Here is a 25,574-nt window from a genome sequence, read left to right as displayed (position 1 = left end):
CAGCTGGAACCCTATATAAGGCAAGATTGTGACCAAATTCTAACACCAAAACTCCAGCAACTCATAGCCTCAATGCCCAGATGTCTTCAAACTGTTTTGAAAAGAAAAGGAGATGCTACACCATGGTAAACATGCCCGTCCCAACTTTTGAGAATTGTAGCAGGCCTTCAATTTTAAATGAGCTAATTTGGTGCATAAAAGTGTAAAATGTCTCAGTTTAAACATTTGCTATGTTATCTATGTTCACGGATTCATTGCAGCTCCTATAGTCCAAATCATATCAAAGGTTATATATTATCAGATTGTGATGTAACTGTATTAACATCTTTACTTTACAAAATTATGATCTAAATAGTCACAGGTAACATTTCAGGATTTCATCATTATGGTTAAACCATTATGAGTGAACGCAACAAAGCACTTTGAGGACAGCCCATGGCCTCAGCATTTTTGTCTATCTATGCTTTGAAAATCACACACCAGTTTGAAGGCAATTTTAAACTAGGCCTGTCTTATCTAATGAGGATGATTGACAGCTGCCACACTGCTCTTCACTTTCACTGGAAGCACATTTTAGACAAGCACTACAGTAGATGACCCACTTGGTTTACGAAATTCACTGCTGGCATTGATTTACAGAATCTAGATCTTGATTACAAGACTTTAGGTATAAACTTGACAGTTTTGCTTCAGTATGTCTTTATAAATGCACAAATCATTAATTCATGCTGCTTAAAAATGTGTGCTAGACTGCTGAAAGATTCAACTAGATGACGGTTAAGCCACACATCAGTCCTACATAATCAAATACTGCGTGTGGTTCATTGATCTCATTCTTAAATCTAAATGAATTAAATGACTAAATGGTAGTCATTTACCCTCTACTGTAGAATACAGGTATAATAACTTACAGAAGAAAGTGGTCATTTATTTACCCTCATTTCATTCAAAACCTGTTTGACTCTTTTTGTGGAGCACAAAAGAAGATATCTTGAGAAATGTCTAGTGGTTTGTGTCCATGTAATGGAAGTCAATGGGGCCGGTGTTGTTTGGTTAACAACATTCTTCAAAATATCTTCTTTTGTGTTCTTCAGAAGAAAGAAAGTCAAACAGGTTTGGAATGGCATACGGGTAAGTAAATGATGAAAGATGAACTATATACCTTAAATGTCGTATAGTATGTAATGCACTACGTTGTATGGTTGTGGTATGTTCTTGTTTTTAATACATCTCATTTATCAACGTCACCCTGTGTAAATCTAGGTCACGTTGTCGTCACCTCTTATTCTGCTCTAAGAACCCCAGTTCAACTCAAGTAAAGCTCAACTAAATTACAACCTTGCCGGATTTTAAGTGCTTATACAATTGGGTCCCTGGGACAGGAGTTGAAACCTGTAAATCCCTCAGCTTTGTGTTGGCAAGCAGCTACTGTATGTTTGTATGTGAGAGTGAGGGTGCAGGAGAGAAAAAAAAGAATGGGGAGGGGTAGAGGAGTGCGTGTTTGAGTGAGAAAGAGAGAGAGAGGGTGTGGGGAAGAGAAAGGCTGCAAGAATGAAGCCTGTGAGGCGAGTGACGCACGACTATCTTCCCCCTGCATGCCGATTGGCTGTGTGGGCCGCCCGTCAGAGAGCTCAGGTTTAGGGATGTGCTTTCAGAGCAGATTATGAAGCAGACCTCATCTCTGGCAGTCTCGTCAGATTGTCTCAATGGCTAAACACAAGCTTTTCCTGTTTTTTTCTTTGTTACTGTGTGTGTTTGTCTCTCTGTGTTTGCCCTTCGATCAAGTGCCTGCGATCCTGGACAGGAGGTAAGAGCTGCGCTTTCTGCTCCGCTATGGGGAGGGGGAATGAGGAATGGGGCAGTGATGCTGTGCAGCTGATGCACTGATCTCTTAGTCTATTACAGGAGAGACTAAGAAAATGCGGTTTAATAGAAAAATGTAGAAATGGCCTTTGCGTAAATATCCTGAGCTTGAGCTGTAGATTTTGAGTGTAGTGTTGTTTTGGTGCAGTTTGTTTTTGAGACATTTAAACATGGCTGTGACAATGGGACAGCAGGCAGAACCCATCCAGTGTTTTGTCTGTAGGAGTCAGTTTACAGATGCAACTCCACTGTAAGAATAAGAAGTGAGATTGCTAGGGCATCTTCGAATATAGTGAATATCTATTGGAAGCCTATTGTTCACTTTTCCAGTACCTGAATTCCTTTGCTCTGACCACACCTGGAACATCATAAATATCTTAGTTTAGATGCATTTATTTACTTACTTATTTAAAAACAATATAAATGCATATAATTTGATTGGCACAGTGATGACATCTCTGTATTTACTGTTTAGGAGTGAGCATATAAATTAATACATTTAAACTGAACAAATATATAACAAAGTTTTAAGTCTTTGTGTGGTACAATGTCCTAAAAAGTATACAGATTTAAAGTCATTTTTATTCAGATTGTGTTTCTTTTAAGGGCTGGAAAGTTTTAGAAGAACATGCAAAAAAACATGTTTTGTTTTTTATGTATTTCCATGATCTAAATACTAATTTCCAATTAAGTGGTTGAAAAACATTAAAATCCAGATTAAGGGATATTTCGCCCAATAGTTGTGTCATCATTTACACACACTCAAGTTGTTTTAAACCTGCATGACTAAATTCTATTGTTCCACTGAACACAAAAGAAGATATTTGGAAGAATATTTGTTAACGAACAGTCCTGGGGCACCATTGACTTCTAAAATAGGAAACGAAACTACTATGGTAGTCAATGGTGCCCCAGAACGGTTTGGTTTCCGACATTATCCTAAATAACTTCTTTTGTGTTGAACAAAACAAATTCATTTATACAGATTTGAAACAACATGAGGGTGAGTAAATGATGACAGAATTTAATAATTTCTTTTAAATAACTTTAAAAGTAGCAAGTGGTTGCCGGTTTCTGTAAACTGCAGATATGGTAAACAGCCCTCCAAACTAACCCTCCCTATAAACAGATCTAAATCTTAGGATTCATTCTGTAAGAGATAAGTGCGGCATTGCAGGCTGTTGAAACATTAAGGCTCTTGTATGTCCAGAAATGTATCTTAGGAGTAAAAAAGGTTCAGTGGTTTACAACCCTTCTCAAGTTTCTCAGGGTCAGTACAAAAACAGACGCTTCAGAAAGGGAGCAAGCGGAATTAAACCAAAGGCTATAATCGTATTACCCACCATTGAGCAAATCTATTTTTAAGAGTTGTTTTGTTTTTAGATTACTGTTTTAATGAATCGCATCCAAACATTTCATCCTTATGGAAAAAGTCTGTACATGCAAAAGATGATCTTGAGCAGCACTGACAGTGGCAATGAGGTGAAGACATAGTGTGAGATCTGCTTTTCATTACATAAATGCTCAATTCAGCACACTGTGCCCAGCCATAACCAATGACAGCAGCGCAGTCCTCAGCTGCTGACCTCAGTAAACTGGCATTAGAACAAAGGCGAGTCGTTCCTCGTGCACACACACACATACGCTTCCCAACAGCGCTCCAAAGACAAGATTTGCTTTCCTTGTTTAGGTTTTCTAAGCAGAGCTACCAGAAAGCCACAGCGAAAACGAGATCTTTATAAAAGTAGTTGTAAAGTATTTTATATGTATTTTTTGGCTTGTTTCCATGCCTACATGTGCTAAAACCCGCCACCTCGATTGGATTATAGTGTTTTATGAGTCAATATGTCTCACAGCTGGTAATGCAACGTTCGTATCGCTAAGGAACTAAATGAAACGCTCCATGCGGTAATCTGTTTATTTTTCCTGCGAGTCTAATGTGCTGGATTCTTTATTCTCTTGATCATAAAGCTTTATGCACAAATTGTAGAGCGGTCCTTATAGCGGCACTATACAGTCTATGTACAAAGGCTTTTTACCTAAAGCATGGCCAGATAGTCCAATACTTTCTTAAAAGGTTTTAAGAGATCGTCTGCGAAGCCTATTATCTCTCAGATTAGACATTTAAACGGTTCATTTTGGGATAATCCAGCAAGTTCCATGCCAGTCACCAAGGAACTTGATGGCGTCAGAGAAAAACACACTTGCACACACACGCTTTAAGCTTGAGGTGCTAAGCACGTTTCAAGAATCACGACATTTGACTAAATGTCTTGTCTTCTGAGACACTAATCTGGATTGAAGACATGTGGTCATGCATCACTGCTGCATCAGGCTCAGCGGATCTATGGGAAATCTGTCTTAGACATTGATAAGTAGGCCACAGTGTGACACAAAGAGATCAACCCGCTCTTTTGTTTTTCTCTTTTTGTTTTTTCCAACACAGCTCGGAGGTCCCAGCATATCAAGCTGTGAGAATTAGAACAGGTCAGTGTACTGGTTTTGGTTTTGTTTGCATTATGTCTGTTTCATATTCACTCTGTCTTATGTTAAATGTAGTTTTTTGCTGGTCATTCAGTTTTTGTGAACTGCATAATAGAATAGGATAAGTAATTTGTTGGCTAGTTTAAAGGGCTGTCAAACGATTATTCACATCCAGAATAAAATATTGTGTTTATGTTATATAGGTGTAGTGTGAATATTCATTTTGTATTTACAAAAACATACATGCATACATAAGAAAAATATAAACATTTATATAGAATTTAAATTATTGGTAAATATAAATAAATAAATTTAAATATTTCCTAAATGCGTAAGCATGTATGTGTTTATAAATATTAAAAATGTATATGCATGTTATTTAAAGACAAACTTTTATTCTGGTTGCGATTAATCATTTGACCGCCCTCGTTGTTTATTTATTTACATTTTTTTGACCATCATGCAGCATAATTGAGTAGAATGTAACTGTTTTTCAGAAACCGACTCAAATGGAATTTAATTTTATTCTCAAAATCAGTAGAATCAAACATGAAGATTTAAGTGTCTATATAGCATATTCTATTATAGTGACATTGTATCTTTTCTATTCCTAACACAGCAAAAAAAAAAGCTTTTTGTCTTGCATGGTCACTGTTAAAGTTTCCTAAAAATAAAGCAGTGAGTCACAGTATTGGAAGAACTCATCATGCCATCTCCCCTATTGTACTATTTCAACATTTTGTGATGCAGAAAGAGAACAAGTCGAGAGTCCAAGTGCCTCACACGAGGAGAGTTATTCGCCTGCAGCTGAAAATCCACTCAGAAGAATATTGCAGGTATTGCATTTTCTCTGATAGTCAATGTGACCTTGGCTTTCATAAGCAACATCTCTGCCTTAATTCAGCCAGCATTCTACAAGACTCATAACACCGTGACAGATTTACAGGAGAAAAGCATGTGTGAGCCTATGAGTTTGGAGGAAACATTGGAGATAAACGTAGCACATACATAATGCCATTTCCTGTTTTGTCCTGTTTTTAACAGCCTTATGGGTGGCATCTGCATGCCCAGCCCAGAACCAAGCGGAAGTTACTTCAGTCTACCAGCTCTGGACCCTATTCCCCACTTACTGTGGCTTACAATGGAAAGATGTGCATCCTTTTCAAAGCTAAGAGACTGGCTATTCGATATAGGAATAACACTTTCCTGGACCTCACAGAGAGGGTGTTTGGACCCAGTGCACTAGTGGACACCAAAGGCTCTGTTTGTTCGAAGGAGAAGGCCACGTATGTGTTAAAATTATGTTCTTCTTTAGATAATTGTCAAATTTCAAGTATATTTGTTTTTAATTTTGTTTATATTAGGGCTGATATTGAAGGAAAATGTGATGTGTGACAGCTTGCTAAATAATACAATGTACAACATGCAATAACAATAATGCTTTAAAGTCCCCATGTAACAGAAAGTTTTCACTTCTGTATTCTGACACATTTCCCAATGAAAAGGAATTTCAAAGTAGAAAATGAGTGGCCGTGGCTTGCGTTTTTAACACCGAATTGATTGGACGTGTAAAAACAGCTGTTACATTGATTTTGAAACAGGCAGCTGACTGACAGTTGAAGGGGAAGAGTTAACAGATTATCAAGCAAAGCCATCGAATTTGTGTCATTTTAGATGGATAGGAATTTCAGGGCGGAAGTGCATAATCAGATTTTAACCGAAGATTATGAGGGTACATTAATTTTTTAAAGAAAATTACCCACATTTATAAGCTATTTACTATTGACTCTGCAATATTTCATGAAATAATGTAATTAAAAATTTCACTGGGACTTTAAAGGTACAATATATGGGATTAAGGAGGATCAATTGACAGAAATGCAATATAATACACATAAAAACATCTTCAGAGGTGTATAAAGACGTCGCATGATGAATTATGTTTTTATTAGCTTAGAATACTAAGATACAGTGTATGGTATAATGCAATGTAAGTCGCTTTGGATAAAATTGTCTGCCAAATGCATAAATGCCATCTCTTTTGGCAAAGAAGCGAAAACGTGATGTCATATTTGTCCTGTGACAGCTACCTTAGTGTTTCGAAAAGGAGGGCTGAGTGCTGGACTCATCCATTGGTTGCAATTCGCAAAACTCAACCGTTTGACTATACATAACTTTTATAAAAACATTTCATTAAAAAAACATTGTATAGAGGCTATTGCATTGACGTCACTGTCCCACGTGAACATACCAGGACACGCTCCCTTGAGTGGTAAAACGCTTTAGGAGAAACAAAGAAACCGAGACTAAAATACACAATTATTTGCTGAAATTACAAGCAGCTGGACTTACGAGTACCATATGACTTTACAAAAGAATCAGGTGTTCTTTGACACTCAAATGTTGCATAGAATTACGTTTCCTGAGATTGTAACCATTCATTTTGGTGAGTGTTTTACCACTCAAGCGGGCGTGTGACGACAACTACATATCCTCTATTGCAAACTATTGCGATTTGCATACTGCAGTATTCTTATTTTATATTCAATATGTTTATCATTTTGATAAATCTTACAGCCCTATTTTATACATACTCTATTAATATATGTAAAAAAAATATATATATATATTACCCTACTGGTGTCCATATATTATATATATATATATATATATATATATGCACCTTTATGAATTTGCATGTACTCAAATATTAGGTGTATAGTAGATGTTGTTTTCCAATTTTAAAAATGATGATATTCCTCTAGGTTGTCATTGCATTTGGGTGATTTGGAAGACATAAGAGGACTTGTAATCAGGTAAACACTTTTTTTGCTCCTACACTCCTCATGACTGAAGCTTGTGCAAAATCGTATTATCGTTGATAAATTGCTTCTTTTTGTCCGTCTCCTGCGCTAAAGGCTTCAGATGTCCAACACATTCTATGAATCAGTAGGTCAAAACTGGTTCACTCTGGACAGCGTTCATATCCACTACAACTGGACTCATGAGGCCACGTTCAATGCCACGGAGGTCTATGCCCCAGCCACCTATTCTTACCACTGCCAGCATGTCAGCAGCTTACAGAAATACGACACCCTACTGGTGCCCAGCTCGCACACTGACAGCTCGGCAAACTGGCACATCACTTTCACAGATTTTCAGGTAGCTGTGTTATTTCTGAAGATATTTGGACATTAATCACCAACTTAAGCCACCTGTTCACCAAAACAGTGCATTGTGAATAAAATGTTTTTGTTATTAATCTTTTCTCATTTCTGTTCTTTCTTTTCAGATCCAGGCCTTTAATGTCCAATCCAACAAATTTGCTTCAGTAAGCGACTGTGCGACCTTTTTCACTCCGGCCATATTGATGGGCCTGATCACATCTCTGATTCTGCTGCTGGTGTTGGCCTACGCCCTGCATATGGTCGTCCACCTCAAGCACATCGACCGTTACGAAGAGCACAAGACCACCGTATACTTCCCCCGCACACCGGAAGCTGAGCTCCCGGACAAGAACAGTGTGTAGGCAGCAATGTAAAACGCTGTTAAACCAGCTGTGGGCCAGACTTGCAGAAGGCAGGTGGGCAGAAGGATTGCTATTTCTGATTCTGGATGGCCGAAATGTCTTCCTGGTCGCTCAATCCTCATCACACCGATCGCTGTCTTAACATAACTTCTTACGGTTGATAGGATGTGAATGGATCAGGTTTTTAAACCTAGGCCGGAGCTAAAACCTGAGTACATCACGGCTCTCCAGGACCAGGACTGGGAAACCTGTGGAATGGGGACAAAAAATTGTGAGATTGCCTTTAAATTCCATTCTGGAGGATTTTACAAAGCACTTCACTGACTGGAAACAAGTACTGTGGTTAGACATACATGAATTGACTAATGGATGTCAGAAAGAAACCAACTGTAATGACTGTGATCTGAATATGAAAGTCGTTGAATATGATGAAGTCTTTTATTTTTACAGTGCTTCAGAAATCACCATATCATTCATCTGAAACAAGTCTGTAGTCTTTTCGGGGGTTGTGGATCTGCCAATTGTTTTATGACTGCCAAAGTGGTGCAAAACTGTTTGTGAGCCTTGTTGCATAACTGACAGTAATAATGTGAATATGAAAAGTACAAAACAAACTGTTATATGTGTACAGTGCTCGATATTCTGCTTTATTAATTTAAATATTCAAACATAGTAGGATACAGGACCTCCATAAATATACTCATTTGCTTGAAATGATCAGCTAGATCTCCATATAGATCTCTATTCACAACCGCTATTTTAGTAATGAACAAACCACTAATATAAAGCACCTTTGAACGCTTGAAATATAAAAAAGTACGTAAAATATTTAGCGATTTTATAAGCTTCGGGAGTATGTGATATATTGCACAGAACATTTTTATATGAAGGTGGAACATATTAGGACTAATAGCTGAATTTAGCACCACTTGAGAATTTATAGTACAGACAGGATAACTATAGCGATGCTGAAAGAATGCTGTACAACGATTCATATAAGTGTTTAATACCCTCAGTATCATAATCGGTATACCTCTGTATCTACTAAAATAACACCAGTAACTCATTATCACAATAACCTGCAGCATGACAATGACTAGAGATAAACCTCTACCGTGGCACGCTTCATTCTGGAGATAGACGTGTGTTCATTTGGATTGAATGATGCTGGTGTTCATGCTGAAGTGCACAAGAAGGGTTTCTGAACGTCAGTCGATTCAGTTGTCTGAACAATAAACAAAATCAATCAAAACACGTGTTAATACTTTTATATTATTAGCATTGATCAAATGCATGCATTTGCTGTGTCATTGTAATGTATGTGATGTAAGGATTGACCACATTCAAACAGCCGATAAAACAAAAGTTGGTCGAGCTGGTCTGCTTGCTGTTTTAGAGGGATTTAGGGCACTTTTCTGGTGGTCAGACTGGGTAATAAGCACTAAAGCTATTTCTTTCTCAGAAATGTGACAAAGTAACAATAGCTTTTCTGAAGGGTTGGTAGGGGACACTACTGTCTTTTCTACCCATCCAAGACTGTCTGCTAGGGCCTGGGCTTTTATGGTAAAAAGCAGCAAGCTCATAGTGTCTTTGATTTTTTGTTCCTGCCCTTTCTGCCATCTGCTCTCCTCTCACACTTCTCAGCAATAGCCTGCGGCGCAGCCCTCTTTCCGGGACAATTACCTGTCTGCTTTCGAACTTACATGCACCTACAGTATTTTGTATGTCTCTGACTCTCACAGCACCCTGTGTTTTCCTACAGTCTCGAACAGCCTCACAAGTCTGGCTTTGTGATGCAAATAGAAAACAATATCATGTTGTTCTTTAATTATTAAGTTTGTTGATGATGTTTATTGATTGTGGTAATTTCATCGCAAGCATGAGTTTTACAATTTCTTCTGAGCTTTAACGGTCAAAATGAATGCTCCTAAAATCTTCAAGAACAATTGTAATCTTTTAAAACACAGAATCCTTTAGGCAGATAAAGGGACGGTTCACCCAAAAAGGAAAAATCTCAAGTTATTTATTCACCCACAAAACCTTTGTGACACTTTTTTCTGTGAAACACAAAAGAAGACATTTTGAGGATAAGAGAACTTTGTGTTCATACAATGGAAGTCAATGGAGTTTAGTGTTGTTTGGTGACCAACGTTCTTCAAAATATCTTTGTGTTCTGCAGAAGAACAAAACTCATTCAGGTTTGGAATGCCATGAGGGTGAGTAAATGATAAAAGATTGTTTATTTTGTAGGCAAACTATCCCTTTAACACCTATATTTAGATCCAGATCAACAACAACGCTTTGTTTTTGTTGTCACTGAATTGAAGCTCCAGATGCTTCTGTTAGGTTACATGGATTTATGAGCATGACTCATCCCATTCAAGGATAGCAGAGAACAAGGTCATATTAAGCTAAGTGATCCTCTGCAGTGGTTATTGGGTCTAATATTTTGGCATGCAAGCCAATGTCTGTCTTGGTCAGCCTTTACGTGGGCAGGAACTATGAATGAGAGAGGTTTGCCCTGTTGTCACCATGACAACAAAAGAAAGATCCATACAAGCCATTTCAGTCTTACTCTGACCAGGGCAAACTCTCATACATTCCTCATCAGTTGGCAGTACCCAGCACAACTCAGCCTTCAGAAACATTAAAAATTTCATTAGATCAGTAAGAATTTTTAGAAGATAAAAAGTATGTTTATATCTATATCTTATATTAGCAAAGAATCCAGAATCATGCAAACTGCTACATAGTCTGATCTAATCAAGTTATTCTTATAAAGCTCAGTAAACAACGTAGCACGCGTTTATATGAAAGACTTTAAAGGGATAGTTTACCCCAAAAAATATCCTTTCATCATTTACTCGCCCTTATGTCCTTCCAAACCTGTATGCCTTTAAAGCTGGTAAGCAAACAACATTGAGCCCCAATTACTTATATTATACAGATAAACCACTGAGACATTTCTCAAAATATCTACTCCATGGTTCTGCATCTGTGAACAACTTTTTATGACATTTAGGGTAATTGCTATTTTTGTAGTTGAGAAAAATTGTGATCTGCATTTAACTTCATTAATGTTAATGTCTACGACTGCAGCAACCATCACAATAAGCACTTTCATACTTCTAAGTACTTTCCCATTCAAGTGAATGTCATCCTGACAATCTTGGCTAATAATATAATTAATCAAAATTAGTGCTTTGGTTGGCATCGGTACAAGCACAAATTAACACTATTGTTAACTGTTTTTACACAAGATACAATGAAACAATGGGCCTGAGTGTATTGTGACATGCAGCTGCAGCCTCTGTTTTCGATGCCTCAGGACGCTCGCATGCCCATGTGAGCAAACCGAGACCTTAAAACCATGACCTGCGGGGGCTGGTACAAGACGACGCGTGCAAACACATTTCCAAAATTAAATCCACCCTTCCAGTCTAATATTCATCGACATGTAAATAATAAAGTGTTCTTGTGCACGCTACCGTTGTCTGTATTGTTCTCGATTTTTTACGTTCACTAGCCCTTCAGATAGGCGGAGGACCCCCCTCGCTTCAGAATGGATTGTTCCAGTTCTCATCACCGGAGCGAATCGATAGTTAAAGACGAAATATTGCGGCTCTCTGTTTCAGCACCAACTGAAGTGACATCACGAGTCTTCAGGTAACATCATTTGTTTTCAATGCTAACACTGAGGTAAACCCGACGACGTGTCTTCTTAATAGATGCGGTATGGTTAAGCTATATTACATAACAGTATTACATGTTTACATGAGCTATAATTTGACGTTTAAACGAGAAAAGAATGTGACCTTTTATTTTAAATCAATGCTGTCGTCTCGGGAAATTGTGAAGCTCAAACATGCTCGCCCGATTAGCAAGCTAGGTCATAATTGACATCACCTGAAGGAGGCATCTTTCATTTCGTTTCTTTAGTATTGTCTATCGTTTGAAGTGCCGTTAAGAATATCTGTAAATTAAAGTTATGTTTTGCAGCAACCGGAACGTAATTTATTTTGTTGACCGTCACAGTGTGGAGTAATGGAGGACCAGAAGCTGAAAGATCCACTTAATAAAGTGTCTCTGATCAAAGGTAAACATCATTGTTTAGTTTCTCGGAAGTTTGTTGTAGTTTATTTTTGTACCGATCTCTTGTGATTTAACTAGCTGTAAGGCATCAGTTTAAGTGGACATTAAAACTAGAATGCTCTGGCAGCAACGTAATGATTGTTAGCTGTTTACGCAAAATAGAAGAATACTTGCTTTCTGCGTTTTAATGTTTACTTGTTTAAAATAAATCTGTGGCTGCAACTTAAATTACATTGCTACTCAAATTACATGGCTCCTCATCAGCAGCTTTTTAGTGCAGTAAAATGCTTGTTTTGCTCTGACTAAAGTACGATTAAATAAGATTGTAGTATGCGTAATTGAATAATGTTCCACAGGGTTTTGCCATCATTTACAGCATCATAGTACACCCAATACATTCATAAGGTCTGGTGTTAGCGCTTTATTTAGCTCATTTTCCTGTCTTCTTATCTGTCTTCCTCTCTGTTACAGTTTCTCTTTTCTCTTCTTCACACACATACACACTCAAAGATGAATTAGGCCAGAGCGTTCCTACGTGTCCCTGTGCTCTGCAGAGAGATCGTCGTTCTTCGTGCAGTGTGGCACCAATAAGCGTAACCCACCGCAAGACCTCATGAAACCTTAATGCCTTCACCCTCAGTGCTTACTGCTCAGGCAGTGCGTGTTTGGCTACAAAAGTCAGGGCTGCTGTGTTTTAGCTTAGTCATGCAAGGCTTCCTGATGGTAATGGTAATGTGTCACCGATTGGGGTTGATATAGCCTTGAAGGCCATTTATGGTGTGCGTCCTTGGGTCTATAAGATGAGGTCATATTTTTAGGAGCATTTAATAAAATGCCCTGGATTTCATCAACCCATATTTGGAGGTAAAGTGGCACATTTGTCTCTAAGTCTAGGCGAACTTGAATTGCAGCCAAACCTGTATGACTTTCTCTTTTCTGCCGAACACAAAAGAAGATATTTTGAAGAATGTTGGTAACCGAGCAACACTGTGACCACCACTGACTTCCCACTGTACGGACACAAATCAAAATATCTTTTTTTGTGTTTCACAGAAAAGGGAAGTGAATGAGTCATACACTGAATGACAAGAAGGTGAAGAAATGGTGACAGTTTTACTTTATGTCATTTAATCATACTGTATGCCTGCTTCAATAAAAGCCTGGCCATCCTTTCTGCAGTTGAGAATCCTAGTTTAAGCTATAATGATGACATTATGTTTTTAGGATGGATCTATTCTAAGTCGAGTTATTAATTCATGGAATAGGCCTATTTTCTGACCTCGAGGGAAATTAGCATGCGATTCATTCTGATTTAATTAACCTTTGGAGACGAGTTGAACTTCGGAGGAGGACAGAACAATCCGGTGAAGTTAAAATGCTACTAGCAGTTCGCCTATTAACTGCTCACGAAAGAGTGATTCTCTTAACGCACAGCATCATAATGGTGTCTAATTTTGCGTGTAATAGTTCTCATCATTGGATGTCATCACTTGTGACTTGTGAGCATTCAATCATTTCTCCAGATGAGCTGAGCAGAAGTACTGTGGAGGCCAGCGAGTCTGAAAAGGTCATTCAGCAGCTGAACCAGGAACTACGGGAGGCCCATGAACAGGCCAACTCTGGCAAAAACAAGTGTGTCGAGCTCCAAGGTAAAAGAGAAGTTGGGGCAGTTCTTCTGACATATTCATTTAATCCCTAATAATATATAAACATTCAATTAAAATAGTTACATGCTTAAGTAATAAAAAGTGTATTTAGGCCTTTTTATTTTGAATTAAAGCCATTTTGTTTCTTGACAACTTGAACGCCATTAAACTGTTTAAGAAATATGAATTGCAATCTCCGTAACAGTCATGAAGTGGCATTATTACTACCATTCATGCAGTACTAGTACAACATTTATTTCTGTTCAATAGTTAAATGTGTAATGCTTTGGACTACACTGCACAGTGTCTCTATTAATGAAACACAATTCAAATTAAATATAGAATTCATGTTTAAGGGGATACTGAGGTGATCTATTCACATTTAAGTATATCACAATTCATACAGAAATGAGATTCAGCACTGTATTATACAAGTAGCGTTGAGGGGCCCCATATATTGCCTTTGGACAGGGCCCGTGATTCTGTGCTATGCCCCTGTATACTATATGAAAGACTGAAACTAATCCTGTAGCTGCCCTTTCAACTTTCCTTGACTCATAAATAAGCAACAGGTGTTAATGTCAACATAATTCTCTTGCTATCTGTAAATTTTTGTGCACCTGCATGTATGACATGTTGTATAGGCTACTTGAAATGATAGTAATGCTCAATGTGCCCCCTGTGGGCCTATAATGTGTATGGCAGGTTTCTTAGAAGAAGAGAAGAGAGCCAATAAGCAGCAAGCAGAGGAGTCTACCAAACAGATAAAGGTGCTACAAAGTAAGTGAAGGCGGGTGTATCTGTCAATGTAAAGTTCATAACAATTGTATGATGATTGGGATCTGTATGTGTGTCTGCAGCTCAGCTCCAAAAGCTGCAGGAAGACATGGGCAAACTGAGGGATCAGAAAGACAGCACAGTATTCAGCATGCGACAGGAAGCGCATGCAGCACAGGAGGAAGTGCAGGTGTTGCGCCGCGCTATGGATAAAACTGCAGCCGAGCGAGAGCACGAGGTCAGCGCGTTGAAGGGGAACCTTGCCACGCTAACCTCGGAGTTGGAGAAATGGCAGCTGGTCGCAAACAAGTATGAGCGTGAGCTTGATAGTGAACAGGCCAGTCACCAGCAGCAGAACCAACAGAGAGACCGAGCAGCCAAACAACAAGGTACCCATGATCCCCACAACCCCCACTTTATTGCTGACTGGCCATGTCTACAGTATTTTAAGCATAGATCCTAAAAACTCATGGATGTAGAAAAAGTCTGCTCATGGAACAATGGCGTTTTCACTCAAGCTGCACCTAGGATTACGGTCAACGACATTCGTCAAATTATCCCAAACACTACATCGAAAACCAAAAAGGGGAAAGTCTTCAGGCTATCCATTTCAAGCTACATCCACAAATATGATAAAAAAAACCTTGCACTTACTTGAGGCTTGATCACAGAGGCACTCAACAATGCTGGGCTGTAGTGCTGTCAGTTTGCTAAAGTTTTTGTGGTAAACAAATCCTTATCACTTGATGACAAATTACAATAGCCCTATAAGTTACTTAGCCGGCTAAGATTTTAGCGGAGGTATGTCATCTCCCTGCATGCATAGTCTATTAATTTATGCTTGTGATTAAAAGTAATGGACTAGTGGTCCTGTTTCAAGTCAAGCCACGGGTTCATCAAACAGCAAGCACAGAAATATTCGCAGTATTTTGACAGCCATTCAAAAGATGACTCACTTTTCTCACATCACTTCCACTGTTATGTAACCCAGTAGTGTTGTGAGTCAGTGCGCGCGCATGTGCTGCATCTGGATATGATTTTAATTGTGTGTGTGTGTGACGCAGCGAGCGATCTGGAGCGTCTGCAGAAGGACTGCGAGAACCTGCGGAGGGAGTGCGGGTCTGTAAAATCTGAGAGAGAGCAGCTGGCTGATAAACACCAGAAAGAGAAGATCAGCCTTCAGAGTGAGAACAGCAGCCTACGCTCTGAGAAGGAGCAGCTCTTGAAGAAACAGCAGCAGCTGGAGAAAGAGCTTGATAGGTCTGTCCTTCATTATTCGAACTAGTTACGCTAAAGGTGAAGTGTGTCATTTCTCAATAACAAAAGCAGTGGCATTTTTAAACTACCGAGCACTGGTCAAACTTTGCTCGACTCGTATCAGCCCATACCATTATGCATAACACAAATGCTTTTTTTCTTAATGTTAAATGCTTTGTTGAAATACAAAGACAGTTCTTGGTAACATTTTCTGTCAAGCTTCAAATAAGAGAACATCATCTAGCTATACGTTAGCTTTGAGTGACAAACAAAAAATTAGGTTTGCCCCCTTGACCAATGCTAAACCAAAAAACAGAAGCAAGTTTGATGTCATTAATGCCACGCTAACTGTGTCTTGGGATCAAAAGTTTCCTTTCGTTTACCTTGAAGAAATGCTTATTTAGAAATGAATTATGTAATCTCTTGTAATCTGAACCTGCATTGTGACTCCTCGTAGCTCAAAAAAACAAAACACAACTCTGAGCAACACCGTCAAGACCCTGGAGAAGACCCAGGCGGACCTTGAGAAACGTCTGAGAACCCTGCAGGAGGAACACCAGAGAGACACCAGCCAGTTCAACAGCCAGCTGGAGCTAAGCAACAGCAGGATCAAAGAACTGCAGAAAGAGGTTATTGCCACAGTAGTTAAGAAAAAGAGCCGACACTCATTAGCAGTCACGTCACAAAAGAGCTTTGCACTTGAAAAAAAGAACACTGTGTGTGTCTGTGTTATTGACTAGGGTCGGTGCTTTTGTTGAAAGCTTTTTTTGCTCTCACAGTACGAGGCGATCCAGGCAGAGCTGTCAGGCTTTAGGGAGAAGCACGAGAGTGCAGAGGAGGAGAAACGTTCCATCAGTCTGGAGCTACAGCAGAGCCAAGAGCGCCTGAGGCTCCTGCTGGACAAAGAGAACAACGTGAGTGTTATGTCCACTTGACGCTCACGCTAAACAACAGGGGCACTGACAATAGAGACACACATTGCATTGGTTTTGTCCTTGCACTTTTTAGTTTGACACAGTTTAGATTTTGCCAAATTGTGTTGACATTTTGTGTAGCGTGGAGGTGAAGTGTGTAATTTTTGGGCCAATAGCTAGAATTGCGACTTTTTCCAAACAGGTTTTCTAAGAATTGTTGCGCATAAAAATCATAATGAATTCTTAACGATTCTTCTCCCTACAGATGAATGTATTTTAAATATTGGACAATTACACGCTTCACCTTTTAATTTCTTTTTGATGATGATACTGACATTCACCAGTCTGATAATAGCCCATACAAACACAAGGCACTCATTCACCATCCCAGATATTGATCTCAGTAATATCCCTCCCTTCCCTCCTTTAGCTGTCTTTATTGCAGCCCATCCTAGCCGTAGCCATCGGCCTTGTCCTGGCTTTGCTGTATTGGTGCTTGGGCCAATTGTGGTAGAAAGGTACACAGTGCTCCTGTCCCATCTCATCCCTCCGCTTAAGCATCCATTATCCTCAGCACTGTGCATGACCGCTAAACGATTCTGTCTGCTTAAGCTTCAAAATACAGTCATAAGCAAAATACTGCTGTTTCCCTACAACAGGTATGCTGTGTATTCTTAGACACCGGTCATGTAGCAAACACACTAAGAAGAGTCTCCTATCAAATCAACTCCATTACGTTGGTTTTAGTTTTCCAGCATAGCTCTGAGGCATCGCTGCTCTCTCTGTTTGTCTTATGTCGTCTGTGTGCTACTGATCTGTTTCTCTGTGCTTATTGCTCTTGACCCCCGTCTCGACTCATGTGCATCCCTAATTGTTGACCTGTTCTGATTATCTAAATCGTGTTGACAGATAATGTCACCCTTGTGTTTGTTCTTGCAGGGTAAATGGATCAGGTGGATGCCTGTCGCTGCTGGTGTAACTGTTGCCGTGACGACGTATATGCTTTTAAAGACCTCAAAATGATGAAGCCGTAACAAGCACCCGTTTTGTGTAGACACTGCACTCTTGTAGTTTCTGTGGTGTTAGTTTGAGTATCAAACGTAACTTGATACTCAAATATCGAAGGCCTTGAAATAATAATCATGTTCACAACTTTCCCTAATGTGCACCTTATGTCATTTATATCTTATTTTTAAATGATAAACTGTGTATGCGTAGCGTTTTTGACGTATCTGCTTAACTAGAGTACAGGTATTTTATTGAACACGGTTGCTTTGAGAAAGGAACACTTAGTGAATTGCCTTATACTGAAAAACATGAGCGTGTTTTATGCTTAGACCTCCCTGAAAAGCTCCCGTGTGTCCAGACCAGAGTGTTGCAATAATGCATTCAACATTCATTTAAGTTTTAACTTCAACATTGATTTTGAGGTTTTAGGGCCCTAATCCTACACCATATAATGTGTATATGTCATTGCAGAAGTTCACTTTATAGAAAGCCATTAGTGATTAGAATGTCTATGCACTGTACTTTGCTGTGGTAAGGATCTGTCTACTGTATTAATGATGATGATGATGATGATGATGATGATGATAATATTGTTCAATTAGGACGTTAGAGCACTTATGTGTCCTGAAAGAGATCTATAATAGTGTTTATGGTTATTATTTGTACAGAGAATTAAAGTCTACCCAATTTAACGATCATGTGCCAATTCCAATAAATAAACCTGAAGGACTAAATGTAAACATTTTCGTTTTTTGTTTTCTGTTAAATAATTATATGCTTCTTTATAACTACCGACGAGAATTTAAAAGCATTCGAGTGGACACTAGGGCCACGAAGACAGGAGCTTGGCTGAAACCTACACCCAAATAAGTCATCCCTTCTCTACACCTCATGGGAAATATGAGGACCTGAACTGTTGAAGATCAAACATGCTTGGCTTATTCTGAAATAAAGAATGAGAGAGAAGGTTTTGGCAACAATGATGTCATGCCTTCATCTGACCGGTGGGAATTAGATGAACTCCCTAGGCATGAGGATCCTGTTTCTGATTTCCATCTTGTAAAAATTATGGATCAGGGCAGAGCAAGCTTCAGGCCTCTGAAAATTGTACTTCTGTGGTAGGAAAGTCTGTTTACCAAGGTAGAAGATATAGAGAAACACCTCCACACACTGGTGCAATGGACAGCTGAAGGTGGTTCATCTTAAATTGATGTGAACGATTTCCTCATCCAGATCTCACTGCTGGAGGTCCTAAGCCGTAAAATAAGAAAGTATCACCCACCTTTATAGCTCAAGTCTGCATGTTTGTGGCTCTGCAGTTTTTGGAGTGTGAACAAAAAATCTAGTTTGTGTCTGTAGGTGAGTTGCCACCTCTCTGAGAGCTCATGCAACATTAAGTTGTTCAACAAACACCTGATTTGAATGAGCAATCTGTAATTTTCATCCCATCAATTCTCTCCATACATGTCATTTCTAAGGATTATGGATCCTGGCAGTCCTTTCAAGGTGAAATTCTAGTATACTGTACATTGATCCAGAGAAAACACTGGTAAATATGATCCCTGTTATCCAATGTATAGGGATTATTTAGAGCAAATTCAAAGCCATACGAATTGTAATGGACGATAATAACAATTATGCACTTCATTTACATGGTCTAACAGAGTTACAGAAACATCATCTTATCCTATTTGGTTTCCATTATGTTCCAGTTTCTCCATTAGCGTTCCTGCATCTGTTTCGTTATTGAAATTCCATTTAATCTTGGAGAGGCTTTAAACCCGTCTGGTGATGATGATGTAGTGCTGCTCAGCGTAGCACTAGTCGCTCTGGGGAATGTAATGTGAGTAATATTAGACTATTTGTACCGCTGGTTTCTCTGTGCAAGGGTGCTTATTGAAATCACATACAGTATGAGTAAAAATAAACAAACAGCTTTGAACATATCCCTCAAATTGTCTGCTTCATTCCACTATATGAGCTCAGTATCATTAGCCTACTGTAATACCTTTCAGGTTGATTTCTGCAGTGTGTTTTGAACCAGATGAATCAGAAATATATTTCTCAAATGCTTATGAATGTTGTCCGTTAAACATGCCAGCTGATGCGTTGAAGGTAAATTTAGCCTTTTATCCAAATAGTTTTTCTTTACATATTCTATTATTGGCTGTTTATTCATGCTCTTCTACTGGTTGGTTAAAAATGCACTATGAATGCAGTAATAACCCACACAAAACTCCAGCGTGTTTTAAAGGAGAAGGTCACCTTCAAAGTGAAAATTCTGTTATCATTTACTCACCCTCTTGTCATTTCAAACATGTGACTTACTTTCTTCCACAGAACACAAAAGAAGATATTTCGAAGAAAGTGCTTTACTGTTACCAATATTTTTCCAAAATATCTTCTTGTGTGTGTTCTCCAGAAGAAAGTCATACAGGTTTTAAATGATAAGAGGGCGTGTAAATGATGACAGAATTAACATTTTTAAGGTGAACTACTACTTTTAAAACTATGTATATTTTGTGTAGCTTTTTCAAGGTTAATTTTAATCCTTTTTAAAGAACTCTTGAGACCTTGAGGCTTTTCGTACCTTGAATGTCTTTTCAGCATCTTCATTATTTCTCATTAGGTTGCAGTTAGTGATTTAATTTCTCATGTCCATTTATCAAGCATGGTTTATATCCAGTGATGAAATCGCGCCGTCACATTAACGTGAAGGTGAAATTGCAGGGGAGCTTTAGTCATCGATTCACTTGCTCGTTTTTTTTCATTATTTTTAATGGCAATCATAGTTGAGGTGATTATACAATCTGGAAAGCCAGCACAGCCTGAGAGGATTGATAACTCAACATCATTCTTAAAGGGACAGTTCACCCAAATATACAAGTCATCATCATTTATTCACCCTCGAGTTGTTCCAAATATGTATGAATTTCTTTGTTCTGATGAGCGCAGAGAAAGATATTTGAAGGAATGCTTCTTGAAAAATTACAATGGTAGTCAAATGTGCCCAAGAACGGTTAGCTTTTCTACATTATTCAAAATATCTTCTTTTGTGTTCAACAGAACAAATAAATCTATATAGCGAATGGTGGCCAAGAACTGTTTGGTCACAAGCATTAGGGTTAGATTTTTGGGTGATATAGTGTGATCCTAAGGAAAATAAAAATAGGCTACTTAAACGTGTTCAGTCATCGAACAATTCTAAGGATAACAGAAATCATAAGCAAATTGTCAACAGGGTACTTAAAATGCGGCTTAAATATGTGAACTCATGGTTTAGGGACCGTCTGAGAACTGCTTTGATAATTTAACGATCTAAACAAAAGTTCCACAAAGGACCGCAAACTATGAGAACATTGAAAAGGATATGGCTTGTGAGCTATCTGGCATTTTTCCTAGCTACTGCTGAAATTGGTTAAATGTAAAAGGACAAGCATTGATGTGACCTAACAATGAATTACTATTTGACTGGGCATTAAAAGGGTTTACCCAGTTCTTATTTCATCTTGAACACAAATGTAATTTGTAGATATGACTCTTTCTTCTATGGAACACAAAAGAAGACTTTTTGAGAAACATTTTGTCCATAGAATGAAAGGCATTGGGGGGACTACCCTTAAATACATTGCTGTTTAAAAAAACATGCCACTTGAAATGCCAAGAAAATAGGCTACACATTCTGGTTTATCTCTACAATGCAGCTGAATGCATTGTATTGTAATCTACACTGCTCAAGAGCCTGGTAAGATAACACCTTATATTGATTGAAGGATTTTCCCATGAGCAGAATATAAAACAGGACCTAAATCTCAGGAGATGAAACTAAATACTCTATTTGCGGTTTCATTTTCTATTTCTATTCTGTTCTATTTCAGAACCTGTACAACTGAGTGCATCTGGTGTGGGTGGATATATTTCTTATATGCATGGAGGAACAGAAAGTATAAAGTCTGATTTGTTTATTTGTGATGTGTTCTGCCCATAGATCATAATCACAAAAGTAACGGCCATGAGGAGTCATCTGAGCCAGAAAGGGAGATAAACACAACATCTGATGAGACGGGGTATCTGCAGGTCGGATAATTGGGTGTGCCGAAAGGTGGAGGCGTTCCAAAAGGTAGGGGAGTGCCAAAGGCTCTTTACAATTGGTCGTGAAAGCTGGTGGTTTCACATCATCTTAAACACTATTGGCCCAAATCCACATTTTCATTGTGGTGTTTTTGTATCGAAGATTTTAAATATGAAACCAAGAATCTGCAGTTGATTTACAAAGATACCCTTTGCAGTATCTACTCTTTGGATACTAGGGCCTATAAGTGGCCTCGAGATGTTCTGAGGTGTGAGTTCCCAATGATCATCGGGCTGTTAGCACCGCAGAGAACAGCTTGATGTCAGCAACACACCTAAAATGTCACTTTAGTGGCAACACAAGATATTTTTAATTCTGGTTACATTTCATAATTGGCAGTCGTTGGACTGATGAATCTATTTGTTCCCAAACTAATAATTTTTACTGAGGTCAGAGTTTCATAACTATGCACAGCCTAGCTGCGTATATTTATTAGTTAAACGTAGTCTTTGTGCACTGCCTGTGTATTGTTTTTCCCTATTGTACAAGTTTCTTATGATACAAAACACAATATTTTATTGTAAAGTATATTTCATTTGATCACATTTTAACCACATACATATATTTAAAATTAAAATGTGAAAAAAGCAGGATAGGGTTGTGATAATATCATATTGTGTTTTAATGTAAATGTAAATTGAGTGTACAGGGGATTGCATATATTAAACTATTTATATATTATGTATATATAATACATACAGTACACGATATTTGAGGAACAGCTGATAAGTGTCACAATCAAAAGCAAATTATAATTATTATTTAAAGGGGGGTACAAATGTTTTATTTGATTGATTTATTATTAAGCAATTTAGCAAAACACAGACTTTTCTGCTTAAAAATTAAGGGCTTATTTTCACAAATATTTCTCCTACCCCTACTTGAATCTGACAGCACTGCTGAGCAAGTTGTACACTAGTGAAGTCACCAGACATGGTCCAGGTCTGAGAAAGGGGTTTCTAGGAAAAAACATTTGCTTTTCGTCAGCAGGCACAGGGAAGCTGGTCAGAATTGATGGTAAAATGGATGGAGCCGAAAACAGCGCAATCTTAGATGAAAACCTGCTAGAGTCTGCAAAAGACTTGAGACTGGGGCGGAGGTTCACCTTCCAGCAAGACAACAACCCTAAACACAGCCAGAGCTACAATAGAATGCACAAGAATGTCTCTCTCTAGATGTGAAAAGCTGGTAGAGATACAGTATACCCCAAAAGAGTGGCCACACACGGTGACTGGGCCCTAGCGGACCCAGGCTGAACTTGTAGGGGATCTCGGAGCAGCAGTGGGCCCCAGAGACGTAGTATTCAGGCCCACCAAGCAGTGGACATATCCTGGCACTCGCCAACCACAGCCCCAGCTATGGGTAAATAGTCCCGCTGCCTTGTGGGTAGCCTATAGAGGCAAAGGCTAAGGGAGCACACCCAAAAAAAAAAAAAACACGACAAAAGACCTCAACGTCGGAACAGGCAGAGGATGATGGCTGACTTAAGTGGAGCATCACAACGGCTGGGAAGACGGATGAAGGCTCCAGCAGTGATGGGCCCCAGTCGTCTCCATGCCACTGGATCCTGACCCAGACCTGCCAAGGATCGTGTGATGGTTGTCTGTGCACCAGCCTTCACACGTTAAACAACGTCACGCACAGGCGTCCTCCACAAAGGGAATCCACCCTGGATAATGGCGACCAGCAAGTGGCGACGGGGGCAGGGTTGTGTAGTCTGGAAGTCCCTAGTCATGAGCTGGCACATTAGGCGATGGGTGTCAGAATCAATCGCTGGGCTCTAGGAACGAGGCAGAAGAGCTCTTCGGCAGCTACACCCATGTCTAAGCAGTCCTATTTAGGCTTACCCCACATGGGGAAGGGGCTAGAAAGGGTGCCCTAAAAATAGCCTGCCTCATACCTCCCAACTGGATTACCGCGTCCAGAGGGAACACCCCATTTGCGGTCAGAAACAAAAGAAATTGAATTTTGGAGCCTGGAATGTGCGCACCCTGATGGACAGCACCTCTTTCCGAAACCCGACTGGCAGGTGAAGGGCAACTGAAGGAGAAGAAAGGAGGTTACACTTTCTTCTGGAAAGGAAAGCCAGCCAATGAGGCTAGAAACCATGGAGTTGGACTTGCCATCAAAAACCAGCTTGTCAACCACCTCTCTGAACTTCCAGTGGGGATCAGCGAGCGCCTCATGACAATCCATCTGGTGTTGGCCAACAACCTGACAGCGACAGTAGTGAGCGCCTATGCCCCTACCCTAGACTCCGATGTGGAAGAAAAAGATGCTTTTTATGCCTGCCTAGAAGACACCCTGTCAAAAATCCCCAGGGAGGACAAGATCATCCTCCTTGGAGACTTTAATGCTAGGGTAGGCCGGGACCAACACCTCTGGAAGGGCACTATTGGCAAGGAGGGCATCGGTGACATCAACTCCAACGGAGTGTTGCTTCTGAGTAAGTGTGCTCAGCATAACCTCGTCATTACCAATACTCTATATCGACAGAAAAACAAATTTAAGGCATCTTGGAGACACCCTCGCTCCAAGCAATGGCACCTTATTGATTATGTAATTGTAAGGGCCAGGTACCGCTGTGATGTGAACATCACAAGGGCCATGATAGGCTCTGATAACTGCTGGACAGACCACCGCCTCATCCGATCCACAATGTCCATCAAACTTAAAAAAAGGAGGAGGATTCAGAAGAAGCAGTCCCGGCAAAGACTGAACCTTGACAGCCTGAATGAAACTGCCATCCAGCAACGACTTCAGGACTCTCTCAAGAAAGGTCTTATCCTGCAAGAATATCCTGATAATATCGAAGAGCACTGGGGCCTTCTCAAATCCACCATCCATGACTCCCTTGGATATCAGTCCAGGAAAAATCAGGACTGGTTTGATGGAAATGATACAGAGATAGAACAACTTATCTCCAGAAAACGAAAAGCCTTCAGAGTGTGGCAAAATGATATAACATGTGAGGCCAAAAGGGCAGCACACTCTAGAGCCAAGGCGGACGTTCAGAGATTGGTGAGGGAACTCAAGAACAACTGGTGGACAGAAAAGTCTCTAGAACTCCAGAGAATGGCAGATTCAGGTAACATCAGAGGTTTCTTTAGCGCCACTAAGGCTGTCTATGGCCCTAGCCACCGCGGTTTAAATCCCCTTCGCCCAAAAGATGGACAGACTCTGTTGAAAGACAATGACTCCATCAACGCACGTTGGAAGGAGCACTTTCAAGAACTTCTGAACTGTGACAGTTCAGCTGAACCAGACATCGCCGACCATATTCCGCAGACACAATGCCATCAGAAATCTCAGGAACAACAAGGCCACTGGTCCTGATGGGATCCCCGCAGAGATTTTAAAGGAAGGAGGACCAAGGCTCTGGCACCACAGTTACAATCTACTCATCAAGGTCTGGGAAAGGGAAGAGCTCCCCTCAGAGCTCCGGGTTGCCCAAATTGTTACCATATTCAAGAAAGGGGACGAGGCTGAATGCGGAAACTACAGAGGCATCTCGCTCTTGTCAACAACCGGCCGAGTCCCAGCTCATGTCCTTGCTAACCGCCTGGTACCACTAGCTGAGGAGATACTCCCTGAATCAGAGTGCGGTTTCCGACCATTTAGGGGAACAATTGACATGAACTTTGATGCTCGCCAGTTACAAGAAAAGTGTCGGGAACAAGGACTCCCTCTGTACATGGCCTTTATAGACCTGGCAAAAGCCTTTGACTCCGTGGATCGGCAGGCACTGTGGAGCATACTATCAAAGTATGGATGTCATGCCAAATACATCCGTGTACTGAGACTATTGCATGACGGCATGTCAGCCACAGTGCTCAACAGTGGCTCTGAATCTGAGTCATTCACTGTGGAAC

The 25,574-nt window shown here is 39.7% G+C and overlaps 2 protein-coding genes across 9 annotated transcripts; both read left to right on the top strand.

Annotated features, from left to right (window-relative positions):
* Positions 1-1,624: 1,624 nt before the first annotated feature.
* atp6ap1lb (ATPase H+ transporting accessory protein 1 like b) lies at positions 1,625-9,814 on the top strand. Its single transcript, XM_079477878.1, has 7 exons — positions 1,625-1,807; positions 4,310-4,350; positions 5,098-5,183; positions 5,392-5,633; positions 7,113-7,163; positions 7,266-7,509; positions 7,640-9,814. The coding sequence occupies exons 1-7, from the start codon at positions 1,707-1,709 to the stop codon at positions 7,874-7,876; spliced, it is 1,002 nt and encodes a 333-aa protein (XP_079334004.1). The 5' UTR covers positions 1,625-1,706; the 3' UTR covers positions 7,877-9,814.
* Positions 9,815-11,188: 1,374 nt separating this feature from the next.
* slmapb (sarcolemma associated protein b) lies at positions 11,189-18,327 on the top strand. Of its 8 annotated transcripts, none has more exons than XM_079477694.1 (10): positions 11,268-11,542; positions 11,876-11,972; positions 13,492-13,617; positions 14,320-14,394; positions 14,475-14,780; positions 15,456-15,651; positions 16,106-16,277; positions 16,428-16,562; positions 16,993-17,080; positions 17,502-18,307. In XM_079477694.1, the coding sequence occupies exons 2-9, from the start codon at positions 11,921-11,923 to the stop codon at positions 17,074-17,076; spliced, it is 1,146 nt and encodes a 381-aa protein (XP_079333820.1). In that variant the 5' UTR covers positions 11,268-11,542; positions 11,876-11,920; the 3' UTR covers positions 17,077-17,080; positions 17,502-18,307. The 8 variants fall into 8 exon arrangements, with proteins under 8 accessions (XP_079333825.1, XP_079333819.1, XP_079333820.1 ...); XM_079477695.1 differs by having other exon boundaries at positions 11,469-11,542; positions 11,912-11,972; XM_079477697.1 differs by having other exon boundaries at positions 11,520-11,609.
* The last annotated feature ends 7,247 nt before the right edge of the window (positions 18,328-25,574 follow it).

The sequence above is a fragment of the Barbatula barbatula genome, assembly GCF_947034865.1.
Source record: "Barbatula barbatula genome assembly, chromosome: 17".
Lineage (NCBI taxonomy): Eukaryota > Metazoa > Chordata > Actinopteri > Cypriniformes > Nemacheilidae > Barbatula > Barbatula barbatula.
The sequence above is the reverse complement of the archived record's forward strand: the minus strand, read 5'-3'. Positions and strand labels throughout refer to the sequence as shown.